At 44.2% G+C, this 20,869-nt stretch overlaps 1 protein-coding gene across 6 annotated transcripts in view; it reads left to right on the forward strand.

The window, feature by feature from the left end:
• Window positions 1–20,869, forward strand: part of LOC113219527 (inositol hexakisphosphate and diphosphoinositol-pentakisphosphate kinase 1) — a 45,842-nt gene that overhangs the window by 22,229 nt on the left and 2,744 nt on the right. For 4 of the 6 annotated variants that reach the window (XM_026447840.1, XM_026447841.1, XM_026447842.1 and 1 more), the window contains 2 exons: window positions 3,753–3,890; window positions 17,339–17,452. In XM_026447840.1, coding sequence (XP_026303625.1) covers window positions 3,753–3,890; window positions 17,339–17,452 — 252 coding nt within the window. Of the gene's footprint in view, window positions 1–3,752; window positions 3,891–6,096; window positions 6,525–17,338; window positions 17,540–20,869 lie in introns of those variants that run through there. The other 2 variants (XR_003306828.1, XM_026447843.1) reach the window with 2 other exon arrangements.

The following is a 20,869-nucleotide window of genomic DNA, read 5'->3' on the forward strand; positions in this document are numbered from 1 at the left end:
CTTAGGGTCCACAGTATAGTACGAGGAACGTGGGCTACTCAAATCAGAGCTAAATCACATATCTCCTAGTTCTTAGGTGCCATAAGAAAAGACCCAAGTCCATAAAGCAGACCCTCAGACCTATGTACCTCCAGTTCCCCCAAAGCCCTGTTTAGCAGCCTCACCCATTAAAGAAGATTTAATTCTGCCAAAAGGTGGTGAGGAAAAAAGAGCTGGATAATGCAGGTATTGTGCAGGAAAACAAATTTAAGATCCCCAATACCCTGCACACTTCCTCAGGTGTCTTGTGGCCTCCTTTGTTTTTCTTGTGCTGGAGCTTGGAGGCTGATATGCTTAAGAAGCCAGAATCTGGGTTCTACCTGTTGACAACAGCAGAAATTTGGAGCTGTATGTCACTTGCTGAGGAAGATTATCTAGATTCAATTTGACCCTCAAGAAATATGAAGGCTCTCCTCCATGGCCAAGATCTTGCTTGACTGACCAGCAATTACAAAGTGGATGTTTTGTCTGTAGTTGCAGATAAGTCACAGCAGCTCTGTCATCACCATCTCCTTGCCATGATATCTGGCTTTGAAACAGCAGCTAGACATGCTGGACCTGGCTTTGGAAAAGAGGCAAGGCAGTGTGTCTTCACACTTTGATGGGAGAGCAGCCCTCAGCCTATCCCTGCCTCTGTTCCTGATAAGCTGCTGTTATATCCTGTAACTATATCCAGCACACAAGTATAGCCTGTTACTAAACTGCACACTGAACTCACCAAAGTAAATTAATAAAGTGGGAAAGACTGTGGCTCACGCTCATCCAGAGTGTCAGCATGTGACCACTGGATTTGTCAAGCCCATTATCTTCTAGGGACCCATGTAACTATGTGACCATTGGTACATATAGTTAGTGCTCACAAGACTAGCCTAGGTAGAGCTGAAATCTGTCCTGACATCCAAGCTAAGGTCTCTGAAGACCACAGTCTCATGGGATCACCTTGTGGAGCCAGTTCTGGTCTGGGAGTTTTGAGCAGTCATCCTCAGCTGCCTTGATTCTACCTTCTCTATACCAGCATCCGGTATTCAAGTTCTTGTCCATCCTCACATCATGTCTTAAGATCCCATACCTTTTCTCTAAGATCTTTCCCTGTTGTTCCTCTTACATTCCTCTCCACATGCCTTTGACTGCCTTCAACCTTTTGTAGCTCAATTATATGCATCCACAAAGTTTGCCAAGTAGCTAAAATGAGGGGTTCAGAATCAAAGCTTTTCTACTCACCAGCTGAAAAACGTGCAGTTAGACTCACCAGCAGTGGGAAGAAAATATAAAATTTTATCTAACTTTCAGCTTCGTAATGGATACAGTATCTCTAAGTCCTGAGTTTTATGTGTACTTTTTTTTTTTAAGTGATTGTTTAAACAACAGTAAGGTCAAGGATGGTTAGTCAATATTGGTATTTTCACATATTGATTCCATTTTCCACACATACCGTTTTAAAGGAGTTCTACATCTGGTTTCCTGTCAGTCTCCTGTGCCAGCTGCCTAATACCATCCCTGTCTTTGGCTATCTTAAGAGTGTGGTCCAGAAGGCCTGCCCTAAAAAAGAGCCTTTTTAGCTTGACTGTCTTGATACCAATACCATCCTTGAAACTCTTCTCTGAGTGACTTTGAACTTTTCATTTTTATCCCTACTTCATAAATCCATTCACCTGAGAATGCAGGCCCTAAGTAGGGTTCATCCAATGATGAGGGATCCTGAAGCTGTAGTCAAGACTTACTGCCAGCTCACCACTGTTCACAATGATGTGACTGCTGTCTACAAGCACCGACTCAATCATGCTCAAGGAGGAAGGGGAGGACATTGCTGTATGATGAGGTCTCACTTATCCCTTCTTTCAGACTCGTTGTGTGATGACACCACTCTTCTTCCCTGCAAGAGATGCCCAGTGGCTCTGACCATCTCTGCTTCTCTCTTAGCTCACCTTGGATCTGAGTGTCCCCACCTCCCAGTAATGCTTGTGCTAGTCAGTGCCCCCCTCATTGTCTCTCCCTCTTCTCTTTCTCTATCTTTGTGCTTCCTGCCGTGGTCCCCTCACCCCCTCCAGAGCTGCTGGATGACCAGCACCCTGTGGTCCGGTTGCTGCGCAGTTTTTCCTCTGACTGTACAGGGGGCCGGCCAGTCTCCTTGGATGCCACGCTGGCGCATCACCTGCACCAGTGCTCCTACCACCTGCGCCTCTTCCGGAACTGGCTGCGCTCAGGCCGGGATGATCCCGAGTGCCTCTACGGTACCCCCTGCCACCAAGCTGGCTGCTGCCACTACCCTGGCTGGGACTGACTGCTTTGCTTATTGCACTTCTGGCAGGAGAGCCCACCTATTTCTTTCTCCTGTTTGCCTTGAGGTTATGTAACTTGCATTTAGTGGCTTGGATGGGATTGGGGCCGGACTGCCTGGTAGCTGTAGCATTGGCTGCTCATCCCTTCCTGTTCTCCTTTCTCACCGCCCCCTAATGTTCCTCATCCCCCAGTTCTGTTCAATACAGGAGTAATCTCTCGCCTTGGAACCTGTTCTTATCACTCTAACCCTCTACTACCACCATCTTCAAATCCAAATGTTTTTCTAGCCACTCTGAGGAGCTAGAGGCAGTAACTTTCCTGCCCTCCTGCCACTAGGTCATGGGGGAAATTGAGGCACAGAAGCCTCAATTGTATCCTTGGGGCAAACAAAGGACAGAGCTTAGAAGATGGTCAGGTTATAACCCTTTTGAGTTACGGGCTTTAGTCACTGGTGAACGGGAAGCTGTCTTGCATAGACATTGTTGTCCCGCATATCCTTAGTCCCTTTAAGGAGATGTTGAGGAGGCATAGGAAAGATTGGGGACTGAGAAAGTGGTTGGGATGTGTTTTTCTTGATCCTCCATTGGGGACATTTTTCCCATCACCAGTCCCTAGTATTAGGGTTACATATTTATGTTTACCCTTGACCCTACCCAGACTGATAGACCTACATTGGAATTCTTGGGTTTTGAGCAGAAAATCAGTACTTTTTCTTTTTTCTAGGGCATTTGCCTCATTTTTCTGGTGAAGTACAAAGATCCTAGCAAGTCTGGGGTTTTCCAGTAGATCAGAAGGGTGAAGCTTTGATGTGATGGAAACTATCAAGAAAGAACTTCCATCCTCATCCTGTTCATGCATGTGGTTTTCCTGGGCTGAGCTTCATGTGTATTGCATGCCCTCCAGTTTGCATCCAAGTACTCTAGCCTTTCTACCGACATCCTAAATTTGCATGAACCCCTTCTCAGATTCCATGTCCTTCTCCTTAATCTGATTCTCTTATTCATGATACCCAAAATCTGCTGTTTCTTCCCAGTTCCCTGACCTCCCTATCTCATGTTAGATCTGCAGTTTCACCCCTTACCTCTGGATCCTTGTTTTATTCCCCCAGAAAGTGTGAGAACAATGTTGGTGCTTACCCTACTGGGATTCTGTTTATTTTTCCATGGGACATTGCAAGCTCTCCATAGGTAGCATGAGAGGTGATTTGATTCACCTGGAGGCCTTAGCAGGTAGATATTTTAGGAAATCTGAAAGTGAGAAAAAGAGACTCCCCTAAGGGCTAAAAGAGTTCTGTCTCCTAAGAGTCTTGGATACCCCACACTTCAAAAGCCACGGACTCTCATGATGCTTTCAGGGACTCTCCATGCTTCCTTGTCCAGTTGGGGTATATCTGGCAGGAATAACATTGACTTTGCCCATCTCTTTTCAAACAGGATTTGAAGGGTGTTCCATGGTGCCTACCATCTACCCTCTGGAAACACTGCATAATGCCCTTTCCCTACGTCAAGTGAGTGAATTCTTGAGTAGAGTCTGCCAGCGCCACACTGATGCCCAGACACAGGCATCTGCAGGTATGGATACTTTTATTTTTTACTCTTCTGTCTGCCCCCATGCCCATGCTTCCTAGAATATAAGAAAGTAGTAAATTAAAAAGCTAGTTAGGCAATCCACAAAGACACAAAAGTACCCTTAAAAATGTATAATTGGTGGCTGGGCGCGGTGGTTTGTATCTGTTATCCCAGCACTTTGGGAGGCCGAGGTAGGTGGATCACCTGAGGTTAGGAGTTTGAGACAAGCCTGGCCAACATGGTGAAACCCTGTCGATACTGAAAAAAAGAAATACGGCCGGGTGCAGTGGCTCACGCCTGTAATCCCAGCACTTTGGCAGGGCTAGGTGGGCGGATCACAAGGTCAAGAGATGGAGACCATCCTGGCCAACATGGTGAAACCCTGTCTCTACTAAAAATACCAAAATTAGATGAGCATGGTGGTGTGCACCTGTAGTCCCAGCTACCTAGGAGGCTGAAGCAGGAGAATCGCTTGAACCTGGGAGGCAGAGGTTGGAGTGAGCCGAGATCATGCCACTACACTCCGGCCTGGCAACAGAGTGAGACTCCATCTCAAAAAACAAAAAACAAAAAAACAAAAAAAAAAAAAAAGAAAGCAAACAAAAAAAACAAACATTAGGTGAGCATGGTGGTATGTGCCTGTAGTCCTAGCTACTTGGGAGTCTAAGGCAGGAGAATTACTTGAGCCCGGGAGGCGGAGGTTGCTGTGAGCCAAAATCATGCCACTGTGCTCCAGCCTGGGTGACAGAGCGAGACTCCATCTCAAAAAAAAGAAAAAAAAAGGATAATTGCATAGGCCAACTAAACATCATAGAAATGTCACTCCTTCCTAAGGTAATTAATTCAACATAATCCCAATAAAAATATGGTTTTTCTAAAATCAAATCACTTCTGAAGTTTTCATTGAAAAATAAGAACAGTGAAGAGTGAGTTGGGTGCAGTGGCTCACGTTTGTAATCCCAGCAACTCTTGAGGCTGAGGCAGGAGGATTGCTGAGGCCAGGAGTTCAAGACTAGCCTGTGCAGGCCAGGTGCAGTGGCTCACACCTGTAATCTCAGAACTTTGGGAGTTCTGAGGCCGAGATGGGCAGATCACAAGGTCAGGAGATCAAGACCATCCTGGCTAACATGCTGAAACCCTGTCTCTACTAAAAATACAAAAAATTAGCCGGGCGTGGTGGTGGGTGCCTGTAGTCCCAGCTACTTGGGAGGCTGAGCCAGGAGAATGGCATGAACCTGGGAGGTAGAGCTTGCAGTGAGCCGAGATCGCGCCACTGCACTCCAGCCTGGTGACAGAGCGAGACTCCATCTCAAAAAAAAAGGAAAAAGAGACTAGCCTCTGCAACATAGTGAGATCCCCATCTCTCTGGGGAAAAAAAAAAAAAAAGCTATGCATGGTGGTGTGTGCCTGTACTCTTATCTACTTGGGATGTTGAAGCGGGAGGATCACTTGAACCCAGGAGTTCAAGGCTGCAGTGAGCTATGATCACACCACTGTGCTCCATCCTGGGTGGACAGAGCAAGGTTCTACCACAGAAAAGAGAGAGAGAGAGAGAGAGAGTGAGAAGTGAAGAAAACCCTGAAAAGAAGAGCAAGCAAATACTAGCCCTACCACATTTTAAATCATTCTATAAAATGTCATTTTAGTTTTGATTTTTGTGATCATAGCTCACTGCAGTCGGAAACTACTGGGCTCAAACGATCCTCTTGCCTTGGCCTCTCAAAGCACTGGTATTACAGGTATGACAAAAAGACTTTTTTTGAGACAGAGTCTCACTCTGTCACCTAAGCTGGAGTACAGTGGCAGGACCTCAGTTCACTGCAACCTCTCTCTCTCGGGTTCAAGCAGTTCTCCCTGCCTCAGCCTTCTGAATAGCTGGTATTACAGGCACTAGCCACCACACCTGGCTAATTTTTGTATTTTTAGTAGAGATGGGGTTTTGCCATGTTGCCCAGGCTGGTCTTGAACTCCTGACCTCAGGTGATCCACCCGCCTCAGCCTCCCAAAGTGCTGGGATTACTGGTGTGAGCCACCACACCCATCCAGAAAGACTTTTTAGTAAACAGACTGGGGGTAATTGAATAGCCATTTGACAACAATTAAAATTGAACCCACACTGTATACTAGGATAAACTCCATATGGATCAGAAATCTAAATGTAAAAATCAAATCATGTGGTAGGTAACTCTAAGGGCTTGTTCATCCACAGAAACACCAAAAAGTAAGAAGAAACTGTCAGAACCAACATTTTGAGAACTCTGGAGAATAGTAAAAGATTTGCAGTAACCAGGAGAATGCTGAATCCAGGAAGAGGCAACCTAAAAATGGCAGAAAAGCTTTGCAGCATTTTTACTCACTCTTGCCCCACCCCGCCTCCCTGGCTTGGTTGTACTCTTGAAGATGGCAGCCCATGTTCTCAATGTAGGACCCTGGTTCCTGGTTCCAGAGGGAGCAGAGAAGACCTTATTCTCAAAGAATTTTGTCTGTTCTAATTTGTTGGTGGGCTACTTGAAGGATTGACACAAAGTGCCTACCTTTGTTTTGTCTAACTCTAACTCAGGGCAGAAAAGTGGCTGTGCAAAGAGCATTCCTTAAAAACATTGTAAGGCAAATGAACAACCTGTGCCTGGTCTCAGAATGCACTTTTTTTTTTTTTTTTTTTTTTTGAGATGGAGTTTCGCTCTGTCACCCAGGCTGGAGTGCCACCATGTCCGGCTAAGTTTTGTATTTTTAGTAGAGATGGGATTTCGCCATGTTGGTCAGGCTGGTCTCGAACTCCTGACCTCAGGTGATCCACCCACCTCGGCCTCCCAAAGGTGCTAGGGTTACAGGTGTGAGCTACCACACCTGGCCAGAATGCACTTTTTTTTTCTTTTTTTCTTTTTTTTGAGATGGAGTTTCACTCTGTTGCCAGACTGGAGTGCAGTGGCACAATCTTGGCTTACTGCAACCTCCACTTCCCAGCTTCAGGCAGTTCTCCTGCCTCAGCCTCCCGAATAGCTGGGACTACAGGTGCGTGCCACCATACCCAGTCAATTTTTGTATTTTTTAGGAGAGACGGGGTTTCACCATGTTGGCCAGGATGATCTTAATCTCTTGACCTTGTGATCTGCCTGCCTCGACCTCCCAAAGTGCTGGGATTACAGGCATGAGCCACCGCGCCCAGCCCACAATGCACTTTTTAAAGTGTCCACAAGACACTCTATTTATTTATTTAAAGTTGAATTGGTTTATTTTCTAATTTGCAATTCTTAAATGTTTTTATAGAAAATGCAATATTACTTACAGTCTAAATTTTAAGGCCAGGTGCGGTGGCTAACGCCTGCAATCCTAGCACTTTGAGAGGCCAAGGCGGGTGGATTGCCTGAGCTCAGGAGTTCGAGACCAGCCTGGCCAATATGGTGAAATCCGTCTCTACTAAAAATAAAAAAAAGTTAGCTGGGTGTGGTGGTGCACATCTGTAATCCCAGCTACTCAGGAGGCTGAGGCAGGAGAATTGCTAGAACTGGGGAGGTGGAAGTTGCAGTGAGCCAAGATTGTGCCACTACACTCCAGCCTGGGTGACACAGCGAGACTCTATCTCTAAAAAAATAAAAATTAAACAAACAAAAATTCAACCAGTCTTGGTGGCTCACACCTGTAATCCCAGCACTTTGGGAGGCTGAGGCTGGCAGATCACTAGAGTTCAAGAGTTCAAGATCGGTCTGGGCAACATGGCAGAACCCCATCTCTACCAAAAAAAAAAAAAAAAACTTAGCCAGGTGTGGTGGCATGCACCTGGGGTCCTAGCTATTTGGAAGGCTGCAGTGGGAGGATCACCTGAGCCTGGGAGGTGGAGGTTGCAGTGAGCCGAGATTGTGCCACTGCACTCTAGCCTGGGTGACAGACTGAGACCCTGTCTCAAAAATAAATAAATAAATAAAAATAGAAAACTCCAACAGTTTTCTTATTGCAAGACTATTGTAATAAGGTGAGCAGAAGAAAAGCAATCAGGATTTAGGAAAATATAGTAGAGTTTTATGTTTTTAATTTATTAATTTATAGTTTATACTCTTAACGCCTGGGCATGGTGGCTCACACCTATAATCCCCATACTTTGGGAGGCCGAGGAGGGTGGATCACTTGAGGTCAGGAGTTCAAGACCAGCCTGGCCAACATGGTGAAACCCTGTCTCTACTAAAAAATACAAAAATTAGCCAGGCATGGTGGCAGGCACCTGTAATCCCAGCTACTCGGGAGGCTGAGGCAGTAGAATCGCTTGAACTTGGGAGGCGGAGGATGCAGTGAGCTGAGATTGCGCTACTGTACTCCAGCCTAGGTGACAAGAGCGAAATTCTGTCTCAAAAAAACAAAAGAAAAAAATAGGCCGGGTGTGGTGGCTCACGCCTGTAATCCCAGCACTTTGGGAGGCCGAGGCAGGTGGATCACAAGGTCAGGAGATCGAGACCATCCTGGCTAACACGGTGAAACCCCGTCTCTACTAAAAATGCAAAACAAATTAGGCCCGCGTGGCGGCAGGCGCCTGTAGTCCCAGCTACTTGGGAGGCTGAGGCAGGTGAATTGCTGGAACCCAGGAGACGGAAGTTGCAGTGAGCTGAGATTGTGCCATTGCACTCCAGCCTGGGCGACAACAGCTAGACTCTGTCTCAAAAGAAAAAAAAAAAAAAATTAAACATAGAATTACCACATGACCCAGCACTTCTACTTCTAGATATATACCCAAAAGAATTAAAAACAGAGCTGGGCATGGTGGCTCACACCTGCAATCCCAGCTCTTTGGGAGGCCAAGGTGGGCAGATCACTTGAACCCAGGAGTTCAAGAACAGCCTAGGCAGCATGGTAAAACCTTGTCTCCACAAAAAAATACAGAAAATTACCCCGGCATGGTGGTGCACACCTGTAGTCCCAGCTACTCAGGAGACTGAGGTGGGAGAATCACCTGAGCCCCAGAGGTTGAGACTGTAATGAGCCAAGTTCATGCCACTGCACTCCAGCCTGGGTGTCGAAATGAGACCCTGTCTCAAAAAAAAAAAAAAAAAATTGAAAACAGGTACGCAAACAAATACACACAGATGTTCATAGCAACACTATTTACAATAATCAAGGCTGAGGGTGATGGCTCACACCTGTAATCCCAGCTCTTTGTTAGGCCAAGGAAGGAGGATTGTTTGAGACCAGCCTGGACAACATATCTCTACAAAATAGGAAATAAAAAAATTAGCCAGGCACGGTGGTGTGCACCTGTAGTCTCAGCTACTCTGGAGGCTGAGGCAGGAGGATCACCTGAACCCAGGAATTCAAGGTTACAGTGAGCTATGATCACACCACTGCACTTCAGCCTTGATGACAGAGCAAGACCCTTTCTCAAAAAGTCAAAAGGCAGAAACAACTGAAATGAAACAACTGAAATGCCAATGAATAGATAAAATATAGTATGTACACACAATGGAATATTACTGAGCTATAAAAGGGAACGAAGTACCGATACGTATTAAAATGTGGATGAACCTTAAAAACATGCCAAATGAAGGAAACCAAACACAAAAAGTCACATATTGTATGATTTCATTTGTATGAAATATCCAGAATAAGTAAATCCATAGAGACGGAAAGTAGATTGGTGGTTTCCAGGGTTTGGGAGTAGGATGGAATGGGGATTGACTTTTTTTTTTCCCCCATAAAGTGAAAGCAAGTTTATTAAGAAAGTAAAGGAATAAAAGAATGGCTACTCCATAGGCAGAGCAGCCGGGATTGACTTCTTAATGGATATGGGGTTTCTTTTGGGGTGACAAAAATGTTTTGGAACTAGATAGAGGTGGTGGTTGCACAACACTGTGGATGTACTAAATGCCACAGAATTATACACTTTAAGATGGTTAACTTTTATGTTATATGGATTTCACCTTAATAAAAAAAATTAAGCTATGCAAGTGCTAAAAGTAAGCAGGGTGTTAGTGGTAAATTCCTTTATCATCTGAAAGTAAGGAAAGCCTAATTCTGACTCAAAGTCAAATTTGTGAATCAATAAAAAAGATTGATAAATTAGGCCAAGTGTGGTGACTCATGCCTATAACAGCATGCTGCTCCCAAACACGTGTTTGGGAGGCCGAGGCAGAAGGATCGCTGGAGCCCAGGAGTTCGAGGATGGAGTGAGCTATGATTGTGCTACTACATTCCAGCCTGAACAACCCCATCACTCAATTAAAAAAAAAAAAAAGTGTACAGAGAAAGAAATGCAGATAGCCATTGTACATACGAAATTATGCTTAACCTTCTATAAGAGGTATGCAAATTAAAACTACACTGAGATATTATTTCTCACCTGTTAGATTGGAAAAAATGCAAAAGTTTGACAATATACTCTCTTGGCAAGTCTGGTGAAACTAGAAATCCTGTACATTGTTGATGGGGGTACAACAAGGGTACAATCTCTATGGAGGTAAATTTTGTAGTATCTCACAGAATTATAATTAATCTCTGGTCCAATAATCCACTTTTTTTTTTCGAGACAGAGTCTTGCTCTGTCACCCAGGCTGGAGTGCAGTGGCGCCATCTTGGCTCACTGCAAGCTCCACCTCCTGGGTTCATGCCATTCTCCTGCCTCAGCCTCCCGAGTAGCTGGGACTACAGGTGCCCGCCACCACACTAGGCTAATTTTTTGTATTTTTAGTACAGACAGGGTTTCACCATGTTAACCAGGATGGTCTTGATCTCCTGACCTCATGATCTGCCTGTCTTGGCCTCCCAAAATGCTGGGATTACAGGCGTGAGCCACCGTGCCTGGCCCCAATAATCCACTTTTAAGACTCTATTCTGAAGCCATTTCTATGCAAAGTTGAAATAACATTTATTTATTTATGTATTTTTTTAGAGACAGGGTCTTGCTCTGTCACCTAGGCTGGATTACAGTGGTATGATCATGCCTGGAGAACAGTGGCATGATCACTGAAGCCTGGAAATCCTGTGTTCAAGCAATCCTCCTGCCTCAGCCTCCCAAATAGCTGGAACTACAGACATGTGCCACCATACCCAGCTAATTTTTTAAAATTTTTGTAGAGACAGAGTCTCTCTTTATTGCCCAGGCTGGTCTTGAACTCCTGGCCTCAATGACTCTCCTGCCTAAGCCTCCCAGAGTGCTGGGATTGTGGATGTAAGCCACTGCTCCCAGCCTGAAATAACATTTATATACAGTTATTCATTGTGACATTATATAAAGTGGCAAAATATTGGAAATGACTCAGAAGTTCTTTAGTGCAAGAGTGGTTGAAAAAGCTGTGGTATGTCCACTCAATTGAATACTATGCATCTGTTAAAACTAATGAGGAACAGGCCGGGCGCAGTGACTCAAGCCTGTAATCCCAGCACTTTGGGAGGCCGAGACGGGCGGATCACGAGGTCAGGAGATCAAGACCATCCTGGCTAACATGGTGAAACCCCGTCTCTACTAAAAAATACAAAAAACTAGCCGGGCGAGGTGGCAGGCGCCTGTAGTCCCAGCTACTCGGGAGGCTGAGGCAGGAGAATGGCGTGAACCCGGGAGGCAGAGCTTGCAGTGAGCTGAGATCCGGCCACTACACTCCAGACTGGGCGACAGAGCGAGACTCTGTCTCAAAAAAAAAAAAAAGAAAAACTAATGAGGAAACTCTATATGATCTGATATGAAGTAATCACCAGGATATATTATTAAGTGAAAAAAACAAGATGTAGAATACTGTTAATAGTATATTCCTATATTGTAAGTAGAGAGGGGAAATAAAAAATACATACGTATTTACAAAAAATACTTGCTAGAGGCCAGGCATGGTAGCTCATACCTGTAATCCCAGCACTTTGGGAGGCCAAGGCAGGCAGATCACAAGGTCAGGAGATCGAGACCATCCTGGCTAACATGGTAAAACACCATCTCTACTAAAAATACAAAAAATTAGCCTAGCGTGGTGGCAGGTGCCTGTAGTCCCAGCTACTCAGGAGGCTGAGGCAGTGAGCCAAGATGGCGCCACTGCACTCCAGCCTGGGTGACAAAAACAAAAACATAAACTGTCTCAAAAACAAAAAAATAAAGATAAAAATAAATTTTAAAAACTTGCTAAAAGTATAAACCAGAAACAAAATTTATTACCTCTAGAGTTAACAACAGGGAATGGGGCTAAAGGGCATGAAGGAAACAATTTCTCTGAGTATGCCTTTTTATATAGCTTTGACTTGTGAGTCTGTAAATGTTTTTTGAAATACAAAGTTAAATCAAAAAAGAAAAGAAGCAAAACCTAAAATTGCAAAAAAAAGAGAACGAAATGACCCTAACTGTATATCAAAATAGTAACATAACCACACAGGTAAAATAATTTTTCAGATAACTTTAGAATACTTTTTCAGTTCTTTGGTGGGATAAAAAGAACTATAATTGTAATCCTTATTCAGTAGTTTAATTGTTAATAGTGACATTGATACTACAGTGATATTGATACTATGTATATAGTGTTTGAATATGTATATTATATATATACATTATAGAGTAATGCAAATAAGGAATTATGTTCCTGTTGTTAGGAACCAGGATTTTCAAAATAAGATAAATTAGATAGAAGTATAAATTCAAAAGACTTTTAAAATACTGTAATGATAAATATGAATTGGAAATATCAATATGATTTCTGGTTTTTACGTGCTTTTCCTAGCACTATGCATTGGCAAATGTAACATGAGCTCCTTTAGCAACTAGATTTTGGTCTCTATGTACCATTCTCCACTAAAAGTAACCAGAATTCCATAGGGAAATAACTTGATTTTTGGTCTAGAGCAGAGTTTTTTTAAACTTTTAAAAAATTACTCTCCATCCCAGGAGTTTTTTTTTAGAATTTTTTTCCCTGGTTACCTCCTACCACATGAAAATTTAACACTACAGATATATCATATATCTGTTTATGTATTGTGACCATTTGGTGGACTATAAACCATTGGAATAGCTAAGATTTTTTTACCCCCACCAAAAACCAATTTTGTTTAGAATGCATGGTTGAGGGCAAAGAAAGCCCAGGATGATCTTGCAGCATGTTGTAAAGGAAAGTAAGGAAGCAGTCAAGCCCAAAGAGGCTCCCAGTGACCAAAATTGGGACAATTTGAGCATTTGAGAGAATAATCACTATAGTTGATTAAAGTATGCTGAATGTAGCTACTCAGGAGGCTGAAGTGGGAGTATCGCTTGAGCCTAGGAGTTTGAGACCAGCCTGGGCAACAAAGCTAGATCTTATCTCTAAGAAAATTTAAGGGCCGGGCGTGGTGGCTCAAGCCTGTAATCCCAGCACTTTGGGAGGCCAAGACAGGCGGATCACAAGGTCAGGAGATCGAGACCATCCTGGCTAATACGGTGAAACCCCGTCTCTACTAAAATACAAAAAATTAGCCGGGCGTGTTGGCGGGCACCTGTAGTCCCAGCTACTCGGGAGGCTGAGGCAGGAGAATGGCATGAACCCGGGAGGCGGAGCTTGCAGTGAGCTGAGATCCGGCCACTGCACTCCAGCCTGGGCCACAGAGCAAGACTCCTCAAAAAAAAAAAAAAGAAAAGAAAAAGAAAATTTAAAAAGTAGCCAGGCATGGTGGCACACACCTATAGTCCTAGCTACTCAGTAGACTGATGTTGGAGGATTGCTTGAGCCCAGGAGTTTGAGGCTGCAGTGAACTATGCTTGCATCACTGCATTCCAGCCTGGGTGACAGAGTAAGACCCTGTCTCTAAGAAAACACACACACACACACACACACACACACACACACACACACACACACTGAATATATATAATAAAAATCCACAAGCTCATAATGAATGAAAACAAGAGCTGGGTGCTGGGTGAGGTGGCTCACGCACCTGTAATCCTAGCACTTTGGGAGGCCGAGGAAGGGGAATCACTTGAGTTCAGGAGTTCAAGACCAGCCTGGGCAACATGGTGAAAACCCATCTCTACAAAAATACAAAGATGAGCTAGGCATTGTGCTATGCACCTGTAGTCCCAGCTACAGGAAGCGGAGGTTGGAGGATCACTTGAACCTGGGAGCTTGAGGCTGCAGTGAGCTGTGATCGTACCAGTGCACTCTAGCATGGGTGACAGAGGACGACTCTGTCTCCCCCCAAAAAAAATTAAATAAATAAAACAAATTAATACTCATCCGCCACTATTAGAGAATATTTTTCACACTCTCTACTCTGAAAACCAATTAAAGAGAAATAAACATTCTGCCTTTTCAGTGAGAACTGTAGTTCAGTATAATCAAATAGTCCCATTTGCAGAAGGAAAATATTCCAGTTGATGGTGGAGAACTAGACATTCCTCAAAAGATCACCCCTAATCAGAAGGGGAAAACTTCACAGTGAGATTTTGTTGGTGCCACCTTAACCTAGTTAGTAAACTTAGCCTTACTTATAATGGAACAATGAGACAATATGCCTCCACTATGATGCAGTATACAGTACATGGGATCACCTCTTAAAGTATTCTTAACAAAATTATTTAAAATAAATCAGCGGCCGGGCGCGGTGGCTCAAGCCTGTAATCCCAGCACTTTGGGAGGCCGAGATGGGCGGATCACGAGGTCAGGAGATCGAGACCATCCTGGCTAATACGGTGAAACCCCGTCTCTACTAAAAAATACAAAAAAAAAAAAAAAAAAACTAGCCGGGCAAGGTGGCGGGTGCCTGTAGTCCCAGCTACTTGGGAGGCTGAGGCAGGAGAATGGTGTAAACCCGGGGGGCGGAGCTTGCAGTGAGCTGAGATCCGGCCACTGCACTCCAGCCTCGGCGACAGAGCGAGACTCCGTCTCAAAAAAAAATAAATAAATAAATAAAATAAAATAAAATAAATCAGCTAAGTTAGATCTAATTTCCAGTTAATAGGACATACAAGAGATAGTGAAATAAGTTAAATGATTTTATGTGGAAACAATCAGACAAGTCCAGAATGTGGGACATGACCTTCTGCAAAGACAACTGGCCTGTTCTTTCCTCTTTTCTCTTTTTTTTTTTTTTTTTTTTGAGATGGAGTCTTGCTTTGTTGCCCAGGCTGGAGTGCAGTGGCGTGATCTTGGCTCACTGCAACCTCTACCTCCTAGGTTCAAGGTTCAAGTGATTCTCCTGCTTCAGCCTCCCGAGTAGCTGGGATTACAGGTGCCCACCACCTGTAATTAAATTTTAAATTTAATTAAAAAATTAAAATTTTTAATTTTAATTAAAAAATTAAAAATAATTTTTGTATTTTTAATAGAAATGGAGTTTCTCCATATTGGCCAGGCTGGTCTCAAATTCCTGACCTCAAGCAATCTACCCGCCTCGGCCTCCCAAAGTGCTGGGATTACAGGCATGAGCCACCATGCCTGGCCTTCTTTTCAAAAAGTTACTATGGGCTGGGGATGGTGGCTCACACCTGTAATCCTAACACTTTGGAAGGCTGAGGTGGGCAGATTGCTTGAGCCCAGGAGTTCAAGATAAGCCTAGGCAACATGGTAAAACCCATCTCTACTAAAATACAAAAAATTAGCCAGGGGTGGTGGTATGTGCCTGAGTCCCAGCTACTCAAGGGGCTGAGGTGTGATGATCGCTTGAGCCAAGAGGTAAAGACTGCAGTGAGTTGGCCAGGCGCGGTGCAGATCACAAAGTCAGGAGATCGAGACCATCCTGGCTAACACGGTGAAACCCTGTCTCTACTAAAAATACAAAAAAAATAACCGGGCGTGGTGGTGGGCGCCTGTAGTCCCAGCTATTCAGGAGGCTGAGACAGGAGAATGGCATGAACCTGGGAGGCAGAGCTTGCAGTGAGCCGAGATCGCGCCACTGCACTCCAGCCTGGGTGACAGCGAGACCCTGTCTCAAAAAAGTTACTATGAAGAAAAGGAGAGGCTGCACTATTCTAGATTAAAAGAGGCTTCAAAGACATAAGATGCAGTGCATGGTTCATATTTGGATGCTTTTATAAACGACATTTGGGGGAATAATTGGGAAATTTTGAATATGGACTGGGTATTGAATAATACTAGGGAATAATTTTTAATTTTGTTTAGCTTGTTAATGGTGTTTGGCTATGTTGGAAAAAATTCTTTATGTATATCTTTCCTTTTTTTTTTGAGATAGAGTCTCTCTGTGTTGCCCTTGGTGGAGTGCAGTGGCACAATCTCTGCTCACTGTGCAACTTCTGCCTCCTGGGTTCAAGTGATCCTCGTGCCTCAGCCTCCCAAGTAGCTGGGATTACAGTCATGTACCACCACACCCAGCTAATTTTTTTTCTTTTTCTTTTCTTTTTTTTTTTTTTTTTTGAGATAGAGTCTTGCTCTATCGCCTAGGCTGGAGTGCAATGATGTGATCTTGGCTCACTGCAATCTCTGCTTCCCGGGTTCAAACGATTCTCCTGCCTCAGCCTCCTAAATAGCTGGGATTACAGGCATGCACCACCACACCCAACTAATTTTTGTATTTTTAGTAGAGACAGGGTTTCACCGTGTTGGTCAGGCTGGTCTTTGAACTCCTGACCTCGTGATCTGCCTGCCTCGGCTGCCTAAAGTGCTGGGATTACAGATGTGAGCCACTGCGCCTGGCCTTAATTTTTATATTTTTAGTAGAGACCTAAACATGGTTTCTCCATGTTGACCAGGCTGGTCTTGAACTCCTGGCTTCTAGTGATCCATCTACCTTGGCCTCTCAAAGTGCTGGTTTACAGGCATGAGCCACCACACCCAGCCGGAAAACATTCTTATATTTTATTATTATTATTATTATTATTATTATTATTATTATTATTATTATTGAGACAGAGTTTCACTCTGTCCCCCAGGCTGGAGTGCAGTGGTGAGATCTCAGCTCACTGCAACCTCTGCCTCCCAGGTTCAAGCGATTCTTAAGCCTCAGCCTCCCGAATAGCTGGGATTACAGGCATGTGCCACCATGCCGGCTCATTTTTGTATTTTTAGTAGAGATGGGGTTTTGCCATGTTGGCCAGGCTGGTCTCGAACTCCTGGCCTCAAGTGATCCACCCGCCTCAGCCTCCTAAAGTGCTGGGATTACAGGCATGAGCCGCTGCACCCAGCCATTTGTTATATTTTAGAGATGCATTTTGAAGTATTTAGAGGTGACATGTTTCATAATGTCTATCATTTATTTTAAAACACTTTAGCACACAGAAATAGATGAAACAAGTATGGCAAAAATGTCAATGTGTTAAATCTAGGAGACGGGTATATGGGCATTGGCTGCACCAGTCTTTCAACTACTTTTTTAAAATATATGTTTGAAATGTTCATAATATAAAGTTTAAAAAATTGAAAATGGTTTGGTTGAAGAGTCCCCAGGAAATGCTATTTCTCAGCCAAGGAAGGGTAAGTTGGCTTTGACTTACGTTAAGAACCTATGGCTCCTGGATTCTTCCTCATATGTCTTTTTTTCTTCCCTCTCCCTTCACCCTACCTCCTTTCCAGCCCTCTTTGATTCCATGCACAGCAGCCAGGCCTCAGATAACCCATTTTCTCCACCACGTACTCTTCATTCACCTCCTCTGCAACTCCAGCAGCGCTCTGAGAAGCCCCCTTGGTGTAAGTAATCCTTTTGGAACTGCCTAGACAAAAGTCAAGAAGAATGGAGTGATTGGTGAATGAGGGGCCTGCTGCATGAGGTAAAAGGTGAGGGTTGAACGACCAGGAATATCCATTCTGGAAAGCAGTCTCATCTGCCATTTCTAAGATGAAAGGAGAATCTGTTTATTCTCTCTTTACCTCTGTTCTCCATGTTCCTTCTATTTCATTGGAGAGAAGCTTTTCTGCAGTATTAGGAATAATTTTTTTTTTTTTTTTGAGAGATGGAATTTCACTCTTGTTGCCCAGGCACGATCTTGGCTCTCCGCAACCTCTGCTTCCCGAGTTCAAGCGATTCTCCTGCCTCAGCCTCCTGAGTAGCTGGGATTACTCAAAGGGCCCTTTGGGGAAGAAAGAATGGAGACTTCATTCTCCTTTGATCCCTATTTGATCTCTACAGCTTTCTCTGGTAAAGATGACTAGCAGACAACTTAGATATATAGAAAAGCTGGGAGCAGGAGGCTGGGCCCGGTGGCTCACGCCTGTAATCCCAGCACTTTGGGTGGCCAAGGGAGGTGGATCACGAGGTCAGGAGATCAAGACCATCCTGGATAACACGGTGAAACCCCATCTCTACTAAAAATACAAAAAATTAGCCAGGTGTGGTGGCAGGCGCCTGTAGTCCCAGCTACTCGGGAGGCTGAGGCGTGAATGGCGTGAACCCGGGAGGCGGAGCTTGCAGTGAGCTGAGATCGCACCACTGTACTCCAGCCTGGGCGACAGAGTGAGACTCTGTTTCAAAAACAACAAACAAACAAACAAACAGAAAAAGCTGGGAGCAGGAGAGACTAGAATCTGCTACTTATTTCTACATGACCCTTCTCTCTGTTGTCTGTTTTCAGTTTTTAGTTTAAGTTGAGGTGCTGCTTTTTCCCATCTCTTGTTTATTATCTGTAATCTATCACTAGTTGTTTTTGGTAACAATGTGAACAGTGGAGCCACACAGAATTGTTAGAGCAACCACAGAGAGGAGGAGCTACTAGTGGTAATTGGAGGTGGGGATGTGGGCCAGAGGCACTGGTGAAGTATCATCCTGCCTCCGGGAAATAACTGAAATCAAACATGCCTTTCATTATTTTAGTTGGATAGGACCAAAGAAAAGATTCTTACTTCATTCAGCATTGGACTTAACAGTTGTAGAATTTTGCTCTTTTTCTGGCACCCTGTTTGAGGAAGAAACTTTCCTCTCTGACACCAAGAATTCCTCCCCTGAATTTCAGATTATCCTACACTCACCTTGACATTGCCCTTTTTACCTATTTCCTGGAGTGTTTATGAGTTCTGTGCCCCTGGAAATCTTTTTTTTTTTTTTTTTTTTGAGACGGAGTCTCGCTCTGTCGCCCAGGCTGGAGTGCAGTGGCCGGATCTCAGCTCACTGCAAGCTCCGCCTCCCGGGTTTTACGCCATTCTCCTGCCTCAGCCTCCCGAGTAGCTGGGACTACAGGCGCCCACCACCTCGCCTGGCTAGTTTTTTGTATTTTTTAGTAGAGACGGGGTTTCACCATGTTAGCCAGGATGGTGTCGATCTCCTGACCTCGTGATCCGCCCGTCTCGGCCTCCCAAAGTGCTGGGATTACAGGCTTGAGCCACCGCACCCGGCCTCCCCTGGAAATCTTACTCTTCTCCCTCTTCTGTTTCTGTTTGACCTTTTTGATTTGCCTGAATCAGACCACTAGCAGGATATTAAGGCTACTTCTTTACTTGGGTAAAGCTCAGCTTACATCTTTTCTTTTTCTTTTTTTCCATCTAGTATCAGATTTTTGACTCAGTATCAGGTGTGTAGCCTCACTGGTAAACATCATCTTTAGGGTCTGTATGTCTGCACCAGAAGTAGGCTCCACATCTCTTAAAGGCTTGTTGGTTCAAAACCATGATCTTCTCTTTTTTTTTTTTTTTTTTTTGAGACGGAGTCTTGCTCCAGGCTGGAGTACAGTGGCATGATCTCAACTCACAGCAACTCCCACATCCCGGGCTCAAGTGATTCTCTTGCCTCAGCCTCCTGAGTAACTGGGATTAGGCACATGCCACCACACCTGGTTAATTTTTATATTTTTAGTAGTGACGGGGTTTCGCCATGTTGGCCAGGATGGTCTCGAACTCCTGATCTCAAGTGATCCACCCGCTCAAAGTGCTGGGATTACAGGCGTGAGCCACCGCACCTGGCCTCTTATTCTGCTTGAAGCATGCCTCCTTTGATTATTATTATTATTATTTTTTTTTTTTGAGGTGGAGTCTTGCTCTGTCATCCAGGCTGGAGTGCAATGGTGTGATCTCAGCTCACTACAACCTCTGCCTCCCGGGTTCAAGTGATTCTCCTGCCTCAGCCTCCTGAGTAGCTGGGATTACAGGCATGTGCCACCACGCCTGGCTAATGGTTTCTTTTTTTTGTTTTTTGTTTTTTTTTGTTTTGTTTTTTTGTAGTTTTAGTAGAGACAGAGTTTTACCAAGTTGGTCAGGCTGGTCTCGAACTCCTGACCTTGTGATCTGCCTGCGTTGGCCTCTCAAAGTGCTGGGATTACAGGGGTGAGCCACTGCGCCTGGCCCCTCCTTTGATTCTTTACAGAAGAGAGATAACTAGCATACCTTCAACTCAATGATGGATTGAGCCTTTGTAGGCTCAGGTTTACCAACTTTTCGAGGTTTCCTTCAATGGCAATATGTCCCGATGTCCCCTTTTCTCAGAATCTGTCATTATTGATACCATAGTGCTTTAATATATCGTTACAATATTATCAATAAAAATGATATTTACCAAGGGAGAAGTAGGTTATTCCCATACTAGAGGTCAATGAAGCAGTAGCGGATGGAGTAGGAATCATCCCACAGTGTAATTGAAGACTCTGAGGTCTTTATTACACTACTGTCAGGATCTAGGAAATCAGTTTTTTAATGTTTTCTGTGTATATAATTTGCACAAGCCTGTGACATTCATTGTATGTCCCAAGACTTACAAGAGTCTTAACCCTGGATCCATAGATGTGGTTTCAGGGTAGAGTCTATGAGCTTCAGGAATCACATGTAAAGATTAATGTGAATATTCTTATATACATTTTTCCTCGACTTTCATTAGCACCTCAAAGGGGCCACTGACCCCTAGAAAGGTTAAGAACTGCCATGTAGAAATTCCATGGCCATCTTCCATTTTTGGGTAAACCGTTTTCTTTTTTTCTTTTTCTGAGATGGAGTCTTGCTTTATCACCCAGGCTGGAGCACAGTGGCATGATTTCAGCTCACTGCAACCTCCACCTCTGGGGTTCAAGTGATTCACCTGCCTCAGCCTCCTGAGTAGCTGGGATTACAGGCAGCCGCCACTATGCCTGGCTAATTTTTGTATTTTTAGTAGAGACAAGGTTTCGCCATGTTGGCCAGGCTGGTTTC

Source organism: Piliocolobus tephrosceles, unplaced genomic scaffold (genome assembly GCF_002776525.5).
Source record: "Piliocolobus tephrosceles isolate RC106 unplaced genomic scaffold, ASM277652v3 unscaffolded_108, whole genome shotgun sequence".
In the NCBI taxonomy this organism is placed as follows: domain Eukaryota; kingdom Metazoa; phylum Chordata; class Mammalia; order Primates; family Cercopithecidae; genus Piliocolobus; species Piliocolobus tephrosceles.